This window comes from Pholis gunnellus (genome assembly GCF_910591455.1).
Source record: "Pholis gunnellus genome assembly, chromosome: 6".
Taxonomy (NCBI): Eukaryota; Metazoa; Chordata; class Actinopteri; order Perciformes; family Pholidae; genus Pholis; species Pholis gunnellus.
Window position 1 is genome coordinate 13205335 of NC_136532.1, and position 21927 is coordinate 13227261.

Genomic DNA, 21927 nt, shown 5'->3' on the forward strand with positions numbered 1-21927 from the left:
ACCAACAGGAACATCTGCTGTTACATCATCTGCTGTTTCAGGCACTGAGGATGAAGATATTAGCAGGGAAACTACAATGGTGGAGTCCAGTCCTTCCATCAGTGGATCAACCATGAAACCTGAAACAGCATCATTCCCCATTACCACTGAATCAGAGGGTTCTGGAGCCAGCACTGCAGATTTGACTCAAGACTCTTTAATTTCAGCAACTACTGTTTCTTCATTGTGGAGTACAGAGTCACCGTCAGTAACAGCCTCAAGTCAAACTGAAACAAGTGATACTTTAAAATCAGCTTTTACTGCAGCTTCATCACTCTACAGTACTGAGAAACCAACATCAGAGTCACCTGAAACACAAGAGCCTGTAACCACAAGTCAAACTGGGAAATTGTCAGCTACACCAGAGACAAGTTCTACTTTGCCAACGACAGATGAAGATGGCTCAGGTGGTCAAACTGAAGAAATCTTCACTGAGAGCTCATCTGTCACAGCAAAATCGTCTCTCTACAGCACTGAGACACCAACAAGAACATCTCCCTTTACATCATCTGCTGTTTCAGGCACTGAGGATAAAGATATTAGCAGTGAAACTACAATGGTGGAGTCCAGTCCTTCCATCAGTGGATTAACCATGAAACCTGAAACAGCATCATTCCCCATTACCACTGAATCAGAGGGTTCTGGAGCCAGCACTGCAGATTTGACTCAAGACTCTTTAATTTCAGCAACTACTGTTTCTTCATTGTGGAGTACAGAGTCACCGTCAGTAACAGCCTCAAGTCAAACTGAAACAAGTGATACTTTAAAATCAGCTTTTACTGCAGCTTCATCACTCTACAGTACTGAGAAACCAACATCAGAGTCACCTGAAACACACGAGCCTGTAACCACAAGTCAAACTGGGAAATTGTCAGCTACACCAGAGACAAGTTCTACTTTGCCAACTACAGATGAAGATGGCTCAAGTGACCAAACAAAAGGAACCATCTCTGAGACCTCATCTGTCACATCAACATCATCTCTTTACAGCAGTGAGGCACCAACAGGAACATCTGCTGTTACATCATCTGCTGTTTCAGGCACTGAGGATAAAGATATTAGCAGGGAAACTACAATGGTGGAGTCCAGTCCTTCCATCAGTGGATCAACCATGAAACCTGAAACAGCATCATTCCCCATTACCACTGAATCAGAGGGTTCTGGAGCCAGCACTGCAGATTTGACTCAAGACTCTTTAATTTCAGCAACTACTGTTTCTTCATTGTGGAGTACAGAGTCACCAGCAGTAACAGCCTCCCGTCAAACTGAAACAAGTGATACTTTAAAATCAGCTTTTACTGCAGCTTCATTACTCTACAGTACTGAGAAACCAACATCAGAGTCACCTGAAACACAAGAGCCTGTAACCACAAGTCAAACTGGGAAATTGTCAGCTACACCAGAGACAAGTTCTACTTTGCCAACGACAGATGAAGATGGCTCAGGTGGCCAAACTGAAGAAATCTTCACTGAGAGCTCATCTGTCACAGCAAAATCGTCTCTCTACAGCACTGAGACACCAACAAGAACATCTCCCTTTACATCATCTGCTGTTTCAGGCACTGAGGATAAAGATATTAGCAGTGAAACTACAATGGTGGAGTCCAGTCCTTCCATCAGTGGATCAACCATGAAACCTGAAACAGCATCATTCCCCATTACCACTGAATCAGAGGGTTCTGGAGCCAGCACTGCAGATTTGACTCAAGACTCTTTCATTTCAGCAACTACTGTTTCTTCATTGTGGAGTACAGAGTCACCAGCAGTAACAGCCTCCCGTCAAACTGAAACAAGTGATACTTTAAAATCAGCGTTTACTGCAGCTTCATCACTCTACAGTACTGAGAAACCAACATCAGAGTCACCTGAAACACACGAGCCTGTAACCACAAGTCAAACTGGGAAATTGTCAGCTACACCAGAGACAAGTTCTACTTTGCCAACTACAGATGAAGATGGCTCAAGTGACCAAACTAAAGGAACCATCTCTGAGACCTCATGTGTCACATCAACATCATCTCTTTACAGCAGTGAGGCACCAACAGGAACATCTGCTGTTACATCATCTGCTGTTTCAGGCACTGAGGATGAAGATATTAGCAGGGAAACTACAATGGTGGAGTCCAGTCCTTCCATCAGTGGATCAACCATGAAACCTGAAACAGCATCATTCCCCATTACCACTGAATCAGAGGGTTCTGGAGCCAGCACTGCAGATTTGACTCAAGACTCTTTAATTTCAGCAACTACTGTTTCTTCATTGTGGAGTACAGAGTCACCAGCAGTAACAGCCTCTCGTCAAACTGAAACAAGTGATACTTTAAAATCAGCTTTTACTGCAGCTTCATTACTCTACAGTACTGACAGACCAACATCAGAGTCACCTGAAACACACGAGCCTGTAACCACAAGTCAAACTGGGAAATTGTCAGCTACACCAGAGACAAGTTCTACTTTGCCAACGACAGATGAAGATGGCTCAGGTGGCCAAACTGAAGAAATCTTCACTGAGAGCTCATCTGTCACAGCAAAATCGTCTCTCTACAGCACTGAGACACCAACAAGAACATCTCCCTTTACATCATCTGCTGTTTCAGGCACTGAGGATAAAGATATTAGCAGTGAAACTACAATGGTGGAGTCCAGTCCTTCCATCAGTGGATCAACCATGAAACCTGAAACAGCATCATTCCCCATTACCACTGAATCAGAGGGTTCTGGAGCCAGCACTGCAGATTTGACTCAAGACTCTTTAATTTCAGCAACTACTGTTTCTTCATTGTGGAGTACAGAGTCACCGTCAGTAACAGCCTCCCGTCAAACTGAAACAAGTGATACTTTAAAATCAGCTTTTACTGCAGCTTCATTACTCTACAGTACTGAGAAACCAACATCAGAGTCACCTGAAACACAAGAGCCTGTAACCACAAGTCAAACTGGGAAATTGTCAGCTACACCAGAGACAAGTTCTACTTTGCCAACGACAGATGAAGATGGCTCAGGTGGCCAAACTGAAGAAATCTTCACTGAGAGCTCATCTGTCACAGCAAAATCGTCTCTCTACAGCACTGAGACACCAACAAGAACATCTCCCTTTACATCATCTGCTGTTTCAGACACTGAGGATAAAGATATTAGCAGTGAAACTACAGTGGTGGAGTCCAGTCCTTCCATCAGTGGATCAACCATGAAACCTGAAACAGCATCATTCCCCATTACCACTGAATCAGAGGGTTCTGGAGCCAGCACTGCAGATTTGACTCAAGACTCTTTAATTTCAGCAACTACTGTTTCTTCATTGTGGAGTACAGAGTCACCGTCAGTAACAGCCTCAAGTCAAACTGAAACAAGTGATACTTTAAAATCAGCTTTTACTGCAGCTTCATTACTCTACAGTACTGAGAAACCAACATCAGAGTCATCTGAAACACAAGAGCCTGTAACCACAAGTCAAACTGGGAAATTGTCAGCTACACCAGAGACAAGTTCTACTTTGCCAACGACAGATGAAGATGGCTCAGGTGGCCAAACTGAAGAAATCTTCACTGAGAGCTCATCTGTCACAGCAAAATCGTCTCTCTACAGCACTGAGACACCAACAAGAACATCTCCCTTTACATCATCTGCTGTTTCAGGCACTGAGGATAAAGATATTAGCAGGGAAACTACAATGGTGGAGTCCAGTCCTTCCATCAGTGGATCAACCATGAAACCTGAAACAGCATCATTCCCCATTACCACTGAATCAGAGGGTTCTGGAGCCAGCACTGCAGATTTGACTCAAGACTCTTTAATTTCAGCAACTACTGTTTCTTCATTGTGGAGTACAGAGTCACCGTCAGTAACAGCCTCAAGTCAAACTGCAACAAGTGATACTTTAAAATCAGCTTTTACTGCAGCTTCATCACTCTACAGTACTGAGAAACCAACATCAGAGTCACCTGAAACACACGAGCCTGTAACCACAAGTCAAACTGGGAAATTGTCAGCTACACCAGAGACAAGTTCTACTTTGCCAACTACAGATGAAGATGGCTCAAGTGACCAAACAAAAGGAACCATCTCTGAGACCTCATCTGTCACATCAACATCATCTCTTTACAGCAGTGAGGCACCAACAGGAACATCTGCTGTTACATCATCTGCTGTTTCAGGCACTGAGGATAAAGATATTAGCAGGGAAACTACAATGGTGGAGTCCAGTCCTTCCATCAGTGGATCAACCATGAAACCTGAAACAGCATCATTCCCCATTACCACTGAATCAGAGGGTTCTGGAGCCAGCACTGCAGATTTGACTCAAGACTCTTTAATTTCAGCAACTACTGTTTCTTCATTGTGGAGTACAGAGTCACCAGCAGTAACAGCCTCCCGTCAAACTGAAACAAGTGATACTTTAAAATCAGCTTTTACTGCAGCTTCATTACTCTACAGTACTGAGAAACCAACATCAGAGTCACCTGAAACACAAGAGCCTGTAACCACAAGTCAAACTGGGAAATTGTCAGCTACACCAGAGACAAGTTCTACTTTGCCAACGACAGATGAAGATGGCTCAGGTGGCCAAACTGAAGAAATCTTCACTGAGAGCTCATCTGTCACAGCAAAATCGTCTCTCTACAGCACTGAGACACCAACAAGAACATCTCCCTTTACATCATCTGCTGTTTCAGGCACTGAGGATAAAGATATTAGCAGTGAAACTACAATGGTGGAGTCCAGTCCTTCCATCAGTGGATCAACCATGAAACCTGAAACAGCATCATTCCCCATTACCACTGAATCAGAGGGTTCTGGAGCCAGCACTGCAGATTTGACTCAAGACTCTTTCATTTCAGCAACTACTGTTTCTTCATTGTGGAGTACAGAGTCACCAGCAGTAACAGCCTCCCGTCAAACTGAAACAAGTGATACTTTAAAATCAGCGTTTACTGCAGCTTCATCACTCTACAGTACTGAGAAACCAACATCAGAGTCACCTGAAACACACGAGCCTGTAACCACAAGTCAAACTGGGAAATTGTCAGCTACACCAGAGACAAGTTCTACTTTGCCAACTACAGATGAAGATGGCTCAAGTGACCAAACTAAAGGAACCATCTCTGAGACCTCATCTGTCACATCAACATCATCTCTTTACAGCAGTGAGGCACCAACAGGAACATCTGCTGTTACATCATCTGCTGTTTCAGGCACTGAGGATGAAGATATTAGCAGGGAAACTACAATGGTGGAGTCCAGTCCTTCCATCAGTGGATCAACCATGAAACCTGAAACAGCATCATTCCCCATTACCACTGAATCAGAGGGTTCTGGAGCCAGCACTGCAGATTTGACTCAAGACTCTTTAATTTCAGCAACTACTGTTTCTTCATTGTGGAGTACAGAGTCACCGTCAGTAACAGCCTCCCGTCAAACTGAAACAAGTGATACTTTAAAATCAGCTTTTACTGCAGCTTCATTACTCTACAGTACTGAGAAACCAACATCAGAGTCACCTGAAACACAAGAGCCTGTAACCACAAGTCAAACTGGGAAATTGTCAGCTACACCAGAGACAAGTTCTACTTTGCCAACGACAGATGAAGATGGCTCAGGTGGCCAAACTGAAGAAATCTTCACTGAGAGCTCATCTGTCACAGCAAAATCGTCTCTCTACAGCACTGAGACACCAACAAGAACATCTCCCTTTACATCATCTGCTGTTTCAGGCACTGAGGATAAAGATATTAGCAGTGAAACTACAATGGTGGAGTCCAGTCCTTCCATCAGTGGATCAACCATGAAACCTGAAACAGCATCATTCCCCATTACCACTGAATCAGAGGGTTCTGGAGCCAGCACTGCAGATTTGACTCAAGACTCTTTAATTTCAGCAACTACTGTTTCTTCATTGTGGAGTACAGAGTCACCGTCAGTAACAGCCTCTCGTCAAACTGAAACAAGTGATACTTTAAAATCAGCTTTTACTGCAGCTTCATTACTCTACAGTACTGACAGACCAACATCAGAGTCACCTGAAACACACGAGCCTGTAACCACAAGTCAAACTGGGAAATTGTCAGCTACACCAGAGACAAGTTCTACTTTGCCAACGACAGATGAAGATGGCTCAGGTGGCCAAACTGAAGAAATCTTCACTGAGAGCTCATCTGTCACAGCAAAATCGTCTCTCTACAGCACTGAGACACCAACAAGAACATCTCCCTTTACATCATCTGCTGTTTCAGGCACTGAGGATAAAGATATTAGCAGTGAAACTACAATGGTGGAGTCCAGTCCTTCCATCAGTGGATCAACCATGAAACCTGAAACAGCATCATTCCCCATTACCACTGAATCAGAGGGTTCTGGAGCCAGCACTGCAGATTTGACTCAAGACTCTTTAATTTCAGCAACTACTGTTTCTTCATTGTGGAGTACAGAGTCACCGTCAGTAACAGCCTCAAGTCAAACTGAAACAAGTGATACTTTAAAATCAGCTTTTACTGCAGCTTCATCACTCTACAGTACTGAGAAACCAACATCAGAGTCACCTGAAACACAAGAGCCTGTAACCACAAGTCAAACTGGGAAATTGTCAGCTACACCAGAGACAAGTTCTACTTTGCCAACTACAGATGAAGATGGCTCAAGTGACCAAACTAAAGGAACCATCTCTGAGACCTCATCTGTCACATCAACATCATCTCTTTACAGCAGTGAGGCACCAACAGGAACACCTGCTGTTACATCATCTGCTGTTTCAGGCACTGAGGATGAAGATTTTAGCAGGGAAACTACAATGGTGGAGTCCAGTCCTTCCATCAGTGGATCAACCATGAAACCTGAAACAGCATCATTCCCCATTACCACTGAATCAGAGGGTTCTGGAGCCAGCACTGCAGATTTGACTCAAGACTCTTTAATTTCAGCAACTACTGTTTCTTCATTGTGGAGTACAGAGTCACCGTCAGTAACAGCCTCCCGTCAAACTGAAACAAGTGATACTTTAAAATCAGCTTTTACTGCAGCTTCATTACTCTACAGTACTGAGAAACCAACATCAGAGTCACCTGAAACACAAGAGCCTGTAACCACAAGTCAAACTGGGAAATTGTCAGCTACACCAGAGACAAGTTCTACTTTGCCAACGACAGATGAAGATGGCTCAGGTGGCCAAACTGAAGAAATCTTCACTGAGAGCTCATCTGTCACAGCAAAATCGTCTCTCTACAGCACTGAGACACCAACAAGAACATCTCCCTTTACATCATCTGCTGTTTCAGGCACTGAGGATAAAGATATTAGCAGGGAAACTACAATGGTGGAGTCCAGTCCTTCCATCAGTGGATCAACCATGAAACCTGAAACAGCATCATTCCCCATTACCACTGAATCAGAGGGTTCTGGAGCCAGCACTGCAGATTTGACTCAAGACTCTTTAATTTCAGCAACTACTGTTTCTTCATTGTGGAGTACAGAGTCACCGTCAGTAACAGCCTCAAGTCAAACTGAAACAAGTGATACTTTAAAATCAGCTTTTACTGCAGCTTCATCACTCTACAGTACTGAGAAACCAACATCAGAGTCACCTGAAACACAAGAGCCTGTAACCACAAGTCAAACTGGGAAATTGTCAGCTACACCAGAGACAAGTTCTACTTTGCCAACTACAGATGAAGATGGCTCAAGTGACCAAACTAAAGGAACCATCTCTGAGACCTCATCTGTCACATCAACATCATCTCTTTACAGCAGTGAGGCACCAACAGGAACACCTGCTGTTACATCATCTGCTGTTTCAGGCACTGAGGATGAAGATATTAGCAGGGAAACTACAATGGTGGAGTCCAGTCCTTCCATCAGTGGATCAACCATGAAACCTGAAACAGCATCATTCCCCATTACCACTGAATCAGAGGGTTCTGGAGCCAGCACTGCAGATTTGACTCAAGACTCTTTAATTTCAGCAACTACTGTTTCTTCATTGTGGAGTACAGAGTCACCAGCAGTAACAGCCTCCCGTCAAACTGAAACAAGTGATACTTTAAAATCAGCTTTTACTGCAGCTTCATTACTCTACAGTACTGAGAAACCAACATCAGAGTCACCTGAAACACAAGAGCCTGTAACCACAAGTCAAACTGGGAAATTGTCAGCTACACCAGAGACAAGTTCTACTTTGCCAACTACAGATGAAGATGGCTCAAGTGACCAAACTAAAGGAACCATCTCTGAGACCTCATCTGTCACATCAACATCATCTCTTTACAGCAGTGAGGCACCAACAGGAACACCTGCTGTTACATCATCTGCTGTTTCAGGCACTGAGGATGAAGATATTAGCAGGGAAACTACAATGGTGGAGTCCAGTCCTTCCATCAGTGGATCAACCATGAAACCTGAAACAGCATCATTCCCCATTACCACTGAATCAGAGGGTTCTGGAGCCAGCACTGCAGATTTGACTCAAGACTCTTTAATTTCAGCAACTACTGTTTCTTCATTGTGGAGTACAGAGTCACCAGCAGTAACAGCCTCCCGTCAAACTGAAACAAGTGATACTTTAAAATCAGCTTTTACTGCAGCTTCATTACTCTACAGTACTGAGAAACCAACATCAGAGTCACCTGAAACACAAGAGCCTGTAACCACAAGTCAAACTGGGAAATTGTCAGCTACACCAGAGACAAGTTCTACTTTGCCAACGACAGATGAAGATGGCTCAGGTGGCCAAACTGAAGAAATCTTCACTGAGAGCTCATCTGTCACAGCAAAATCGTCTCTCTACAGCACTGAGACACCAACAAGAACATCTCCCTTTACATCATCTGCTGTTTCAGACACTGAGGATAAAGATATTAGCAGTGAAACTACAATGGTGGAGTCCAGTCCTTCCATCAGTGGATCAACCATGAAACCTGAAACAGCATCATTCCCCATTACCACTGAATCAGAGGGTTCTGGAGCCAGCACTGCAGATTTGACTCAAGACTCTTTAATTTCAGCAACTACTGTTTCTTCATTGTGGAGTACAGAGTCACCGTCAGTAACAGCCTCAAGTCAAACTGAAACAAGTGATACTTTAAAATCAGCTTTTACTGCAGCTTCATTACTCTACAGTACTGAGAAACCAACATCAGAGTCACCTGAAACACACGAGCCTGTAACCACAAGTCAAACTGGGAAATTGTCAGCTACACCAGAGACAAGTTCTACTTTGCCAACTACAGATGAAGATGGCTCAAGTGACCAAACTAAAGGAACCATCTCTGAGACCTCATCTGTCACATCAACATCATCTCTTTACAGCAGTGAGGCACCAACAGGAACACCTGCTGTTACATCATCTGCTGTTTCAGGCACTGAGGATGAAGATATTAGCAGGGAAACTACAATGGTGGAGTCCAGTCCTTCCATCAGTGGATCAACCATGAAACCTGAAACAGCATCATTCCCCATTACCACTGAATCAGAGGGTTCTGGAGCCAGCACTGCAGATTTGACTCAAGACTCTTTAATTTCAGCAACTACTGTTTCTTCATTGTGGAGTACAGAGTCACCGTCAGTAACAGCCTCCCGTCAAACTGAAACAAGTGATACTTTAAAATCAGCTTTTACTGCAGCTTCATTACTCTACAGTACTGAGAAACCAACATCAGAGTCACCTGAAACACAAGAGCCTGTAACCACAAGTCAAACTGGGAAATTGTCAGCTACACCAGAGACAAGTTCTACTTTGCCAACGACAGATGAAGATGGCTCAGGTGGCCAAACTGAAGAAATCTTCACTGAGAGCTCATCTGTCACAGCAAAATCGTCTCTCTACAGCACTGAGACACCAACAAGAACATCTCCCTTTACATCATCTGCTGTTTCAGACACTGAGGATAAAGATATTAGCAGTGAAACTACAGTGGTGGAGTCCAGTCCTTCCATCAGTGGATCAACCATGAAACCTGAAACAGCATCATTCCCCCTTACCACTGAATCAGAGGGTTCTAGAGCCAGCACTGCAGATTTGACTCAAGACTCTTTAATTTCAGCAACTACTGTTTCTTCATTGTGGAGTACAGAGTCACCGTCAGTAACAGCCTCAAGTCAAACTGAAACAAGTGATACTTTAAAATCAGCTTTTACTGCAGCTTCATTACTCTACAGTACTGAGAAACCAACATCAGAGTCATCTGAAACACAAGAGCCTGTAACCACAAGTCAAACTGGGAAATTGTCAGCTACACCAGAGACAAGTTCTACTTTGCCAACGACAGATGAAGATGGCTCAGGTGGCCAAACTGAAGAAATCTTCACTGAGAGCTCATCTGTCACAGCAAAATCGTCTCTCTACAGCACTGAGACACCAACAAGAACATCTCCCTTTACATCATCTGCTGTTTCAGGCACTGAGGATAAAGATATTAGCAGGGAAACTACAATGGTGGAGTCCAGTCCTTCCATCAGTGGATCAACCATGAAACCTGAAACAGCATCATTCCCCATTACCACTGAATCAGAGGGTTCTGGAGCCAGCACTGCAGATTTGACTCAAGACTCTTTAATTTCAGCAACTACTGTTTCTTCATTGTGGAGTACAGAGTCACCGTCAGTAACAGCCTCAAGTCAAACTGAAACAAGTGATACTTTAAAATCAGCTTTTACTGCAGCTTCATCACTCTACAGTACTGAGAAACCAACATCAGAGTCACCTGAAACACAAGAGCCTGTAACCACAAGTCAAACTGGGAAATTGTCAGCTACACCAGAGACAAGTTCTACTTTGCCAACTACAGATGAAGATGGCTCAAGTGACCAAACTAAAGGAACCATCTCTGAGACCTCATCTGTCACATCAACATCATCTCTTTACAGCAGTGAGGCACCAACAGGAACACCTGCTGTTACATCATCTGCTGTTTCAGGCACTGAGGATGAAGATATTAGCAGGGAAACTACAATGGTGGAGTCCAGTCCTTCCATCAGTGGATCAACCATGAAACCTGAAACAGCATCATTCCCCATTACCACTGAATCAGAGGGTTCTGGAGCCAGCACTGCAGATTTGACTCAAGACTCTTTAATTTCAGCAACTACTGTTTCTTCATTGTGGAGTACAGAGTCACCAGCAGTAACAGCCTCCCGTCAAACTGAAACAAGTGATACTTTAAAATCAGCTTTTACTGCAGCTTCATTACTCTACAGTACTGAGAAACCAACATCAGAGTCACCTGAAACACAAGAGCCTGTAACCACAAGTCAAACTGGGAAATTGTCAGCTACACCAGAGACAAGTTCTACTTTGCCAACGACAGATGAAGATGGCTCAGGTGGCCAAACTGAAGAAATCTTCACTGAGAGCTCATCTGTCACAGCAAAATCGTCTCTCTACAGCACTGAGACACCAACAAGAACATCTCCCTTTACATCATCTGCTGTTTCAGACACTGAGGATAAAGATATTAGCAGTGAAACTACAATGGTGGAGTCCAGTCCTTCCATCAGTGGATCAACCATGAAACCTGAAACAGCATCATTCCCCATTACCACTGAATCAGAGGGTTCTGGAGCCAGCACTGCAGATTTGACTCAAGACTCTTTAATTTCAGCAACTACTGTTTCTTCATTGTGGAGTACAGAGTCACCGTCAGTAACAGCCTCAAGTCAAACTGAAACAAGTGATACTTTAAAATCAGCTTTTACTGCAGCTTCATCACTCTACAGTACTGACAGACCAACATCAGAGTCACCTGAAACACAAGAGCCTGTAACCACAAGTCAAACTGGGAAATTGTCAGCTACACCAGAGACAAGTTCTACTTTGCCAACTACAGATAAAGATGGCTCAAGTGACCAAACTAAAGGAACCATCTCTGAGACCTCATCTGTCACATCAACATCATCTCTTTACAGCAGTGAGGCACCAACAGGAACATCTCCCTTTACATCATCTGCTGTTTCAGGCACTGAGGATGAAGATATTAGCAGGGAAACTACAATGGTGGAGTCCAGTCCTTCCATCAGTGGATCAACCATGAAACCTGAAACAGCATCATTCCCCATTACCACTGAATCAGAGGGTTCTGGAGCCAGCACTGCAGATTTGACTCAAGACTCTTTAATTTCAGCAACTACTGTTTCTTCATTGTGGAGTACAGAGTCACCAGCAGTAACAGCCTCCCGTCAAACTGAAACAAGTGATACTTTAAAATCAGCTTTTACTGCAGCTTCATCACTCTACAGTACTGAGAAACCAACATCAGAGTCACCTGAAACACAAGAGCCTGTAACCACAAGTCAAACTGGGAAATTGTCAGCTACACCAGAGACAAGTTCTACTTTGCCAACTACAGATGAAGATGGCTCAAGTGACCAAACTAAAGGAACCATCTCTGAGACCTCATCTGTCACATCAACATCATCTCTTTACAGCAGTGAGGCACCAACAGGAACATCTGCTGTTACATCATCTGCTGTTTCAGGCACTGAGGATGAAGATATTAGCAGGGAAACTACAATGGTGGAGTCCAGTCCTTCCATCAGTGGATCAACCATGAAACCTGAAACAGCATCATTCCCCATTACCACTGAATCAGAGGGTTCTGGAGCCAGCACTGCAGATTTGACTCAAGACTCTTTAATTTCAGCAACTACTGTTTCTTCATTGTGGAGTACAGAGTCACCAGCAGTAACAGCCTCCCGTCAAACTGAAACAAGTGATACTTTAAAATCAGCTTTTACTGCAGCTTCATTACTCTACAGTACTGAGAAACCAACATCAGAGTCACCTGAAACACAAGAGCCTGTAACCACAAGTCAAACTGGGAAATTGTCAGCTACACCAGAGACAAGTTCTACTTTGCCAACTACAGATGAAGATGGCTCAAGTGACCAAACTAAAGGAACCATCTCTGAGACCTCATCTGTCACATCAACATCATCTCTTTACAGCAGTGAGGCACCAACAGGAACATCTGCTGTTACATCATCTGCTGTTTCAGGCACTGAGGATGAAGATATTAGCAGGGAAACTACAATGGTGGAGTCCAGTCCTTCCATCAGTGGATCAACCATGAAACCTGAAACAGCATCATTCCCCATTACCACTGAATCAGAGGGTTCTGGAGCCAGCACTGCAGATTTGACTCAAGACTCTTTAATTTCAGCAACTACTGTTTCTTCATTGTGGAGTACAGAGTCACCGTCAGTAACAGCCTCAAGTCAAACTGAAACAAGTGATACTTTAAAATCAGCTTTTACTGCAGCTTCATCACTCTACAGTACTGACAGACCAACATCAGAGTCACCTGAAACACAAGAGCCTGTAACCACAAGTCAAACTGGGAAATTGTCAGCTACACCAGAGACAAGTTCTACTTTCCCAACTATTGAACGCTCTGGAGATGAGGTGACACACATTACAACAGTTGGAATAATTGACTCAACTGGACCAGCACTTTCCAGCACTCATCGCCTCCTGTCCACAACACTGGGAACCACAGTTACCACACCTCTGTCATCAACATCAGACGTTATACAACCTCAAAAGCCAGAAAGTACAGAAAAAGCATCCGCCATCCAGATCATTGATGAATTTGAGACAAGTTCTGCAATCAACTCGACTGAGGACAACAGCTCAACTCGACAAACAACTGAAATTCTAACAGAGGATTCATCTGCCTTGTTTTTGCCAATTATCGACCAAACAGTATATCCAAGCAGCCTCTCAGGTATAGTGATTGGCAGCTCACAGCAAACGGCAACTGCATCTCCAATTTCCACAAGGCCTTCCATCCCTATCATTGATGACACTGAGTTTATTGATCAAACCACCAAAGTTGCTGGTAAAACATCAACCACCTTCTCTTCAATGTTCAGCACAGAGAAACCAGCATTAACAACAGCATCACTTGCAACTGGAAGAAGCACACCTTCACCAAGTGTCAAACCCTCAGTACAGCCATATGAGGAAGTGGACTACAGCACCAGCACAGACTTCACATTAACTGAATCCTTACCTACCTTTGTGAGAACTGTTAAGCCTGCCAGCACTGCTTTTACCACTGACTCAAGGTCATTGTTCACCGATGAAGAGGGCTCAACTGATGTTGCCACTGCTTCTACTTCTTCCATGTTCAGTACAGAGATACCGGCGGCAGTGTTTGCAGAAACATCAAAAAGCACTGCAACCGAAGAATCTTCAGTTACTCCTCCAGAGGTTCTCACAAAAGCAACAGCAAGCGTAGCCACCACAATGTCTTTAACGATAAACACAGAGAGGCAGTTATTGACAACAGCATCACCGGACACTGAAACATCTGAAGTTTTAAAATCTCAAGTAACCTTAGCTTCTTCTCTCTTCAGCACAGAGAGACCAACACCTATGCCACCAACTGCCTCCAGCGAATCTCAAAACAAATTCCCATTCTCTACAGCAACAGATGGAATTCAGATAGCTGAGAGTCAGCGCACGTCACAGACTGGTGTTGAATCATCAACCCAAACCATCCCACAGTTCATGACAGATGAGTCTACAGATGCTCCCCAGTTTTCTTCCACAATTGAGGCAGTGACAGCATCAGTATCTGAGTCAGGAAGTGATACTTTTACTGATGTAGAGGGCTCAGGAGATGACACATCTGCATCCACAGATGAAACTCCCTTAGAAACACCAACCGCGTCTGATCAATCCTCTGTGGAACAAACAACCTTAGCAATAACCACATTTAGACCATTAGTTACAACCACATTTATTGACGAGAAAAGTTCAAGTGACAGAAAATTTACGACAGTCACAACAAGCCCTTATACCTTTGAAACCTCTCAACCCTTGGCAATCCCCAGTGTCACTGTGTATACCTCAAAGGAAACCTCTACTTTTATTGACATGGAGTACTCTGGGGCCTCAACTGATGAGGAGTCAAGTTCAGATGGATCTGGTGAAGAGGTATCCATTGAGACTACATCAAAACCCCAGGAAGAAGTTACTGTGGCCACAGATGAAACCGAAATTGATGACACTGAGAGAACATCTGACATGTTAAGTGCTGCATCCTCGACTCACTCCAGTACACAGCTTACTAAGGAATTCATGTCATCAACCCAATCACCACACATGACAAGCACTGAGATTTACAATACTGAGCAGGGCAGTGGCTTCCCAGATGACTCTGTAGTAGAGGGTGAAAGTTCAGGTGCTGAACTTTTCGTCGGATCAACTACATTTAAACCACTCACAAGTTCTCCTGCGATGCCCACTGCTGTAGCAGCTACAACAGAAATGATGTCGTCATCTAGTGATGTTGCTATCACTGAGGAGGGATCACGTGACCAAACAACAGATCTGTCCATTGAAAATGTTATAACACAAAAACCTACTGCCGCTTCTTCTCTTCACAGCACTGATAATCCAACAGCAATGTCCCCTGAAATGGACACTACAATAGTTCAGGAAAGCTCAGCTGATATGTTTTCTCAGACCTCATCTTCAACTGTTTACAACACAGAGTCTCCTGCTGTCACTTTGGTTGCATCTTCAGCTTTATCGGATATTGAAGATAAAGAGATAAAGAGTACAGCCTCTTCCCTGTTCAGTACAAAGAAACCTAAAACAACAACAGTATTACATGAAAGTGGACCATCTGATATTCCAAAATCTGCTGTAACTCCAGCTTCCTCTCTCTACAGCACAGAGAAGCTAAACATAACAACAGTATATGCTGTCACATCTGCCCAGTCGGTTAACTTGTCTGTATCTGCAACTGATGAATCACCACCAAGTTCAGCCTTTACTTTGACTGAAGGAGAGAGTTCTGGTGACCAAACCACTGAGATGTTCACCTCAAAGCCATCATTGATGGACAGCGTCACATTTGGAGAAGCAACAGGTGAAACCGAAACCTTTGTGTCAGTCACACCAACCTCTGATGAGCAGGTTTCCTCACAGGAGGGTGAAATTACTCCAGATACACACAGCTCCATCACTTCTGAAGCTACAGAGCCTCCTGTTTCTAGCATTGGGAAAGATACAATTACTGTAGCTGAGCACATAACACAATCCTCCTATACAACTATGTCTCCCCATACAATTGGAGCTTCAGTTAGTGATCACTCCACAGTTGACTTCACCACAGTAAGCTCTAGCAGTGAACACAAGCCAGATGGATTCACATCAATGTCCTCCCCTATTCCCTCTATTATATATCATAGCATTACAGACCAACAGGTCGTGATCATTACTCCCAGCAGCAGCCACTCCAAGACTGACCTAACTGAACAAACACCTACCATGGTTTTGCATGTGTCAAAACCATCAACCAGCACAACCATCATATTCAGAGAGGATGCAAAAGATGAAGATGAGTTGTTCTCTACAGTAACAGACAGTATGAAGGAAGGCAGCATCAATCCTGAGCGTATCACCAAAGATGATAAAATCATTGATGCAGATACTATCTCCATAGTTCCCTCTTCTTCATTTTACCCAACCATCCAGACAGAAGAAGCTGGAGGTGTCACACCATTTACAATGACACAAAGGTTGGAGGTAACAGAAGAATCAGAGGGTTCAGGGACTGATAGGGCCACCTTCTTTACTCATAAACCAGTAAATGTACATGCAACCTCAACCAATGATTTGCCATTAGCCTCAACATCTTCTGAATATTTACCGCCTACTTCAAAACCATCAACCGTAGAAGGTGTGTCAAGTATTCTGACATCTGGTGAAGAGACAGTTACATCTGCACCACAGTCCACCCCAACATTTTCAGTTACCTCACCTGAACCTGCCACCGGCAGAACTGAAATTGCAGTATCAAAGGCTGCTTCCAGTCTTTATAGCACAGAGAAGCCAACTGTCACACCATCTCCTCAAGTTACTGGGAAGGATAGATCAAATGATCACACTCATTTGACAGAGCATGTGACACGGACAGCAGCTCTTCTGCACAGTACAATGAAAATGGACCAAATGCTAACATCATCTCCTCCCTACAGCAGAAATACATTTTCAGTGGCAAGTAACACAGATATTGCAGGTGAGGAGGGCTCTGGGGATAAGATCTTAGATACTATAACTGCATCACCTAAGACAGTGACATCTGAGAGGGAAAATTCTGTAGCCACTCCACTTTCCCCTCAGTTCAGGAGCACAGAAAAACCCACCACAGTGACCCCAGTGGATAAAACTAAAACAAGTGAGAAAACCACAGAGGTAGAGAAAGCATCATTGTCAGACACCGTTTCACCCCCTACCAATAGTTTGATGTCAACACCAGCACATGAAGAGAGCACAGAGGACCACATGACCTCCATATCTACAAAAGAATCCCTTTCTACATCGACAGTGTCTTCTCTACAAAGCACTTCAAAGCCTGTTGTAATAATTCAGTTTGTCACCACTTTCGTACCAGAACCAGATACTACACCATTTGAGGTGTCCTTCCAACAGGCAAGGTCGGAGATTACGTTCACTAATCATCCCCACATTGACATATCCTCTGAGAAAACCGTATATGCCACAACCAGACCGATGTTGCCCAGTGGGGAGTCAAGCAAGCACTTTGAACCTAGTGGTGTGACTCCCCATACTGCAGTTACAGCTACGTCACTGGAAGATAAGACAGCTCAAGACCCTAGCCGAGCACCTACAACTAAAGAAGTTTCAACTCATGCTGAAATTAGCGCACAAGATAGTGAAATCCAGGAAACATCCACTGATGCTGCAATAACTTCACGTCCTACAGATGAAACAGTCAGTTCTAAAGGGACAATGCCTGCTGGGGTTGAAAATACAAAACTTGCAACTGACAGATCTGCAAAACCTGAAGAAGAAACTGCTGTTGCGACAGCATCTTCTACAGACTCAAGCTCAGTGGAACAAACTCTAGAGGCAACAGCTTCTTCACTTTTAATGCAAACAAAAAATATTCCATTTTCAACTGCATCGTCACTGTTCAGCACTGAGACTCCTTTGATGACTTCCATTTCAGATGTTACTGATCAAGTGGCCTCAACAGCATCACCCAAAATGGTCACAGCAGAGAGTAAATGGACTACCACTTCCACCTCTGCCACTGAGAAATCAACTGCAGTGTCACTTGAGACAGCCACTTCAACAGATAAAAAGGCTTCAAGTTATGAAACAACATCATCAGAGAGTGAGAAGATCCCTGTATCAACAGAAAGAAGTATTGGCTTTTTAACAGAAGAAGAAGGTTCAGGTGACAATACGACAACTATCATCAATTCAGACTCTGTCACTCCAGCTTTTTCAACCCTGTCCAGTATTGGTGAGTTGGGTATCATCACCAGCACTTTATCACCTGAGATGACAAACACCCAAACAGATAAGCCAGAATCATCTACATATGAACAAACCTCAGGACCGATTACAGGATCAACAACTGTGCCCACAGCATCTTCTACAGTTGCTGAAGCCAGCAGGACAGTTGAAACAGCTGTTGACTGGGATTCAAGTGGTGCAACGATAGAACCATCTCCAGATACAAATTCTGCAGAGAATATATATGACAATATAGATTCGACCCCAGATTATTACACACCAGACCAAATTGAAGCAGTTCCAGAAACAGTTCTCATTACTACACCACCTGTTTCTCAAACACCTGAGAGTCGGCCTGTTGACTCACTGAGCAGTACTGAAAGTAGCTCAGAAGAAAATGCAACCAAATCACCTGTAGTAGCAGCAGCTGTCACCTTCTTGCCTTCTACCTCAGCTCCTGTTAGTGTAGTATCCTTGTCTAGTTCTGAGAGTGGTTCAGGAAGCACCGACAGCTCAGAAGAAAGCATGGTCACAGTAAGCACTGTTAGTGGTGAAGTTGAGAACATTACCTCTGAGCTTCTGTCTGCCTCAACTAAGTCCCCCTCCATCATTAGCACTGGGGCTGAAAGTGGATCCGTCAGTTCTGAGAGTGTGTCTGGTGAGATGACGACTACTAAGAAATCAAATATCAACAGTATGGAGGAACAGTCTCTGCCCCCAGATGAAATCCAGACTGTATTCAAGGTTGATGCTACCCCAGCTTCAAAGATGGAGTCAACTAGTGTTGATAGAACATCTGAGAAAGAGGATGTTGTGGGCACAATTGAGGGAGTTGTCACTCCTCACACTGAAATTCCCACAAGGACCCATACAGAGTTCACAACAATGACACCAGCTCAAACACAAAGCTGGCCAGTTTTAGTTGCATCCATAGCCACCAATCCGTCATCTTTTTCTGAAGAGGATGACAAACCGGACAGTGACAAACCACACATTGGAGGAGAACCACCGATAAGAGGGGAGGAAACTGACACGGAAGTCGATTTGGAGCACATCGTCATTGGCGAGACTGTTGAAATTCCAGGTATGCGTTTTCAAATTGTTTCAGTGGAATACAACAAAATATGTAAAGTCAGAACAAATTTCCTTTAAACACAACTTTTATCTTGCTTTTTTTATGTCTTAACAGGAGTTCACTCGTGTACAGAAAATATTTGTCTCAATGGAGGATCTTGCTACAAGAGTGGCAGCATCTATACATGTAGCTGTGCTCCAGGTTACAGTGGTAATCGGTGTGAAACAGGTAGGATACTATCAATAATTCCTCTCACGATATCTTACTGCCTTAACTTTTACAGAGGATGCAACAAAATAATCTTAAAAGTGGTTTTAATGTCATGGCGATTATAATTTTTTTTTTCCTTTTGTTTCTTTGTAGATTTTGACGAGTGCCAGTCAAATCCTTGCCGCAATGGAGGCACATGTGTTGATAGGCTGGCTTCCTTTACATGTGTGTGCCTCCCAAGCTACTCTGGGCTCTATTGTGAGGAAGGTAAGTTTGTGGTTAATTTGATGTCTTCTCTTTCTAAGAGTATTCTGTTTCAGATTAACAAAAGGTTTTTCATTAGTGTTTCAAATGGTTCCAACCATCCATCTAAACTGCCTAGATTCAATTGTAACAATTGTAACATCATAAGCAGATCTTGCATTTGGTAACATGTTTAGACAATTAATTGAATCATTCACCTGAGTCTCTGGGAAATACACATGAAAAAATAGAGTATGAGTCATTCAAATTTTTGCCACACCACAGAAATACAATTAGAGAGAATTGCCTTAGGTTTCTCCAGGGCGTTATCGGTCATAAACAGCATATTTATGTCATCATCTCAATTTACAGTCTGTTTTTAGCATTGCCTCAAGGTCTGTGAAGTCTGATAATACTTCGACCACCCTCAAGCTTGAGTTTCCACAGACACAGAGACAGTTGACTCATTTTCATAACTTTTTCAGACATTGATTTATCTGTGCCAGGTCAGATGAGGTGTACACTACAACACAGGTGTGCTAGACATCAAGTCACTTCTTGATATTTCCATCTAGGGCATACGATTAGACTAGACATGACGTTCCTGGGTACACCCTGGGAAACCACGTTTATCCACACAAGACTGAGTCTTATGTAATGCCTAATTTATTCTGAAGTTCCCCTATCACATACTTTTACATTAGTGTGCCTATTTTCATCCCAAGTGTGTTGAACCCAGGGCATCATCTGTCTTGGCTGATCTCTCTTGACCAGAGTCTACATCCTTATTTGTTTTGGGGATCACTCATCAGTGAATCACACCCATTCACTGTACTCAGACAGAGCCGCTGTCTTAGAAAGTTTTGGCAGGAGAAAGAGAGAAAAAGCAGCTTGAAGAGGAACAACCCTGTCTGTTTGGAAGTTGGATTGAGGAGGGGAGAGAGGCACAGACAGTAAACTGAGTTGCTGCAGCATATGTTGGGACACAAATCATCGGTAGGTTCAAGATGAGGATGGTATTAAGGTGTGATGGAGAAAATATCTCCAATCTTTGGTGAAATAATATGGAACTCTATATCCATTTTAACTCCTCACCTTATTCCAAATCCATTTTAAATCTCATCACCTGGAGTTTCTGGGTTTGACATAAATGTGACCTGTTTGCGACTGCATTGCCCATGCTCCATTATTTTACCCGACTATAATTTGGAATCTTAATCCACAGCTTTTTTTTCCATTTATGAATACTTTTGAAGTAGAAACATCTGCTTTACCACTGTTATCACACCTTTTGGTAGTAATTGGCAGCTAATTGTGGTTTTGCCTCCACGTCCTTATAGTGCCCCTGTTGGGGGTTGTAAGAACTAATCATTCATGTTGTTCCTCTTCCATCTTGATTAGAAACAGTGGTCAGCAGACCTAAACAGCAGACCTATAGGGTCAGTATACTCAGTTGTTAAGAGTACTATGTATGCAGTATTCACTCTTTCTTTCTCTTCCACCAGATACAGAAACATGTGACTATGGCTGGCATAAGTTCCAGGGTCACTGCTACAAGTACTTCCCCCACAGAAGAAACTGGGACACAGCCGAGAGAGAGTGTCGCATACAGGGTGCTCATCTCAGCAGCCTCCTCTCCCACGAGGAGCAACAGTTTGTCAACCGTAAGTTGAAGCTCACAGTTGCAGTCAAAAGTACTGAAACCTATTCAAAGTCCTACTTTATGAAACCTACATGATACTGTAAGATTGAAGCAATACAAAATCTCCTTCAAACCCACATCCACCACACTAATGTAGCTGTACAGTAAATGCAGGAAAATGATTCAAGCATAATAAAAGCATTCGTTATCTATCAGAATCAGAACCGTTTATTGCCAAGGAAGTTTGCACCAACAAGGAATTTGTCGTGGCGGGTGGTGCGTAACATTTAACAATAAACAGAAACATTAAACAATCAACAACAGTCAACACAGTGCAATTTTTTGAAATTTACAATAAAATATAAAATAAAGTGCGCAACAAAACAGATACAGGACTGTAAGACAAGTGAATATAAGTGAAATGTTAAAAGTGTTGAGTGTTTAAATAAAGAAACA

The 21927-nt window shown here is 43.3% G+C and overlaps 1 protein-coding gene across 2 annotated transcripts in view; it reads left to right on the forward strand.

Moving 5' to 3' along the window:
• vcana (versican a) overlaps window positions 1–21927 on the forward strand; it is a 46849-nt gene that overhangs the window by 20167 nt on the left and 4755 nt on the right. Inside the window, exons 1-4 of one of the 2 annotated variants that reach the window (XM_079161056.1) lie at window positions 13768–19385; window positions 19491–19604; window positions 19740–19853; window positions 21335–21493. In XM_079161056.1, coding sequence (XP_079017182.1) covers window positions 13886–19385; window positions 19491–19604; window positions 19740–19853; window positions 21335–21493 — 5887 coding nt within the window. In that variant the 5' untranslated portion in view covers window positions 13768–13885. Of the gene's footprint in view, window positions 1–13767; window positions 19386–19490; window positions 19605–19739; window positions 19854–21334; window positions 21494–21927 lie in introns of those variants that run through there. The other variant, XM_079161057.1, reaches the window with a different exon arrangement.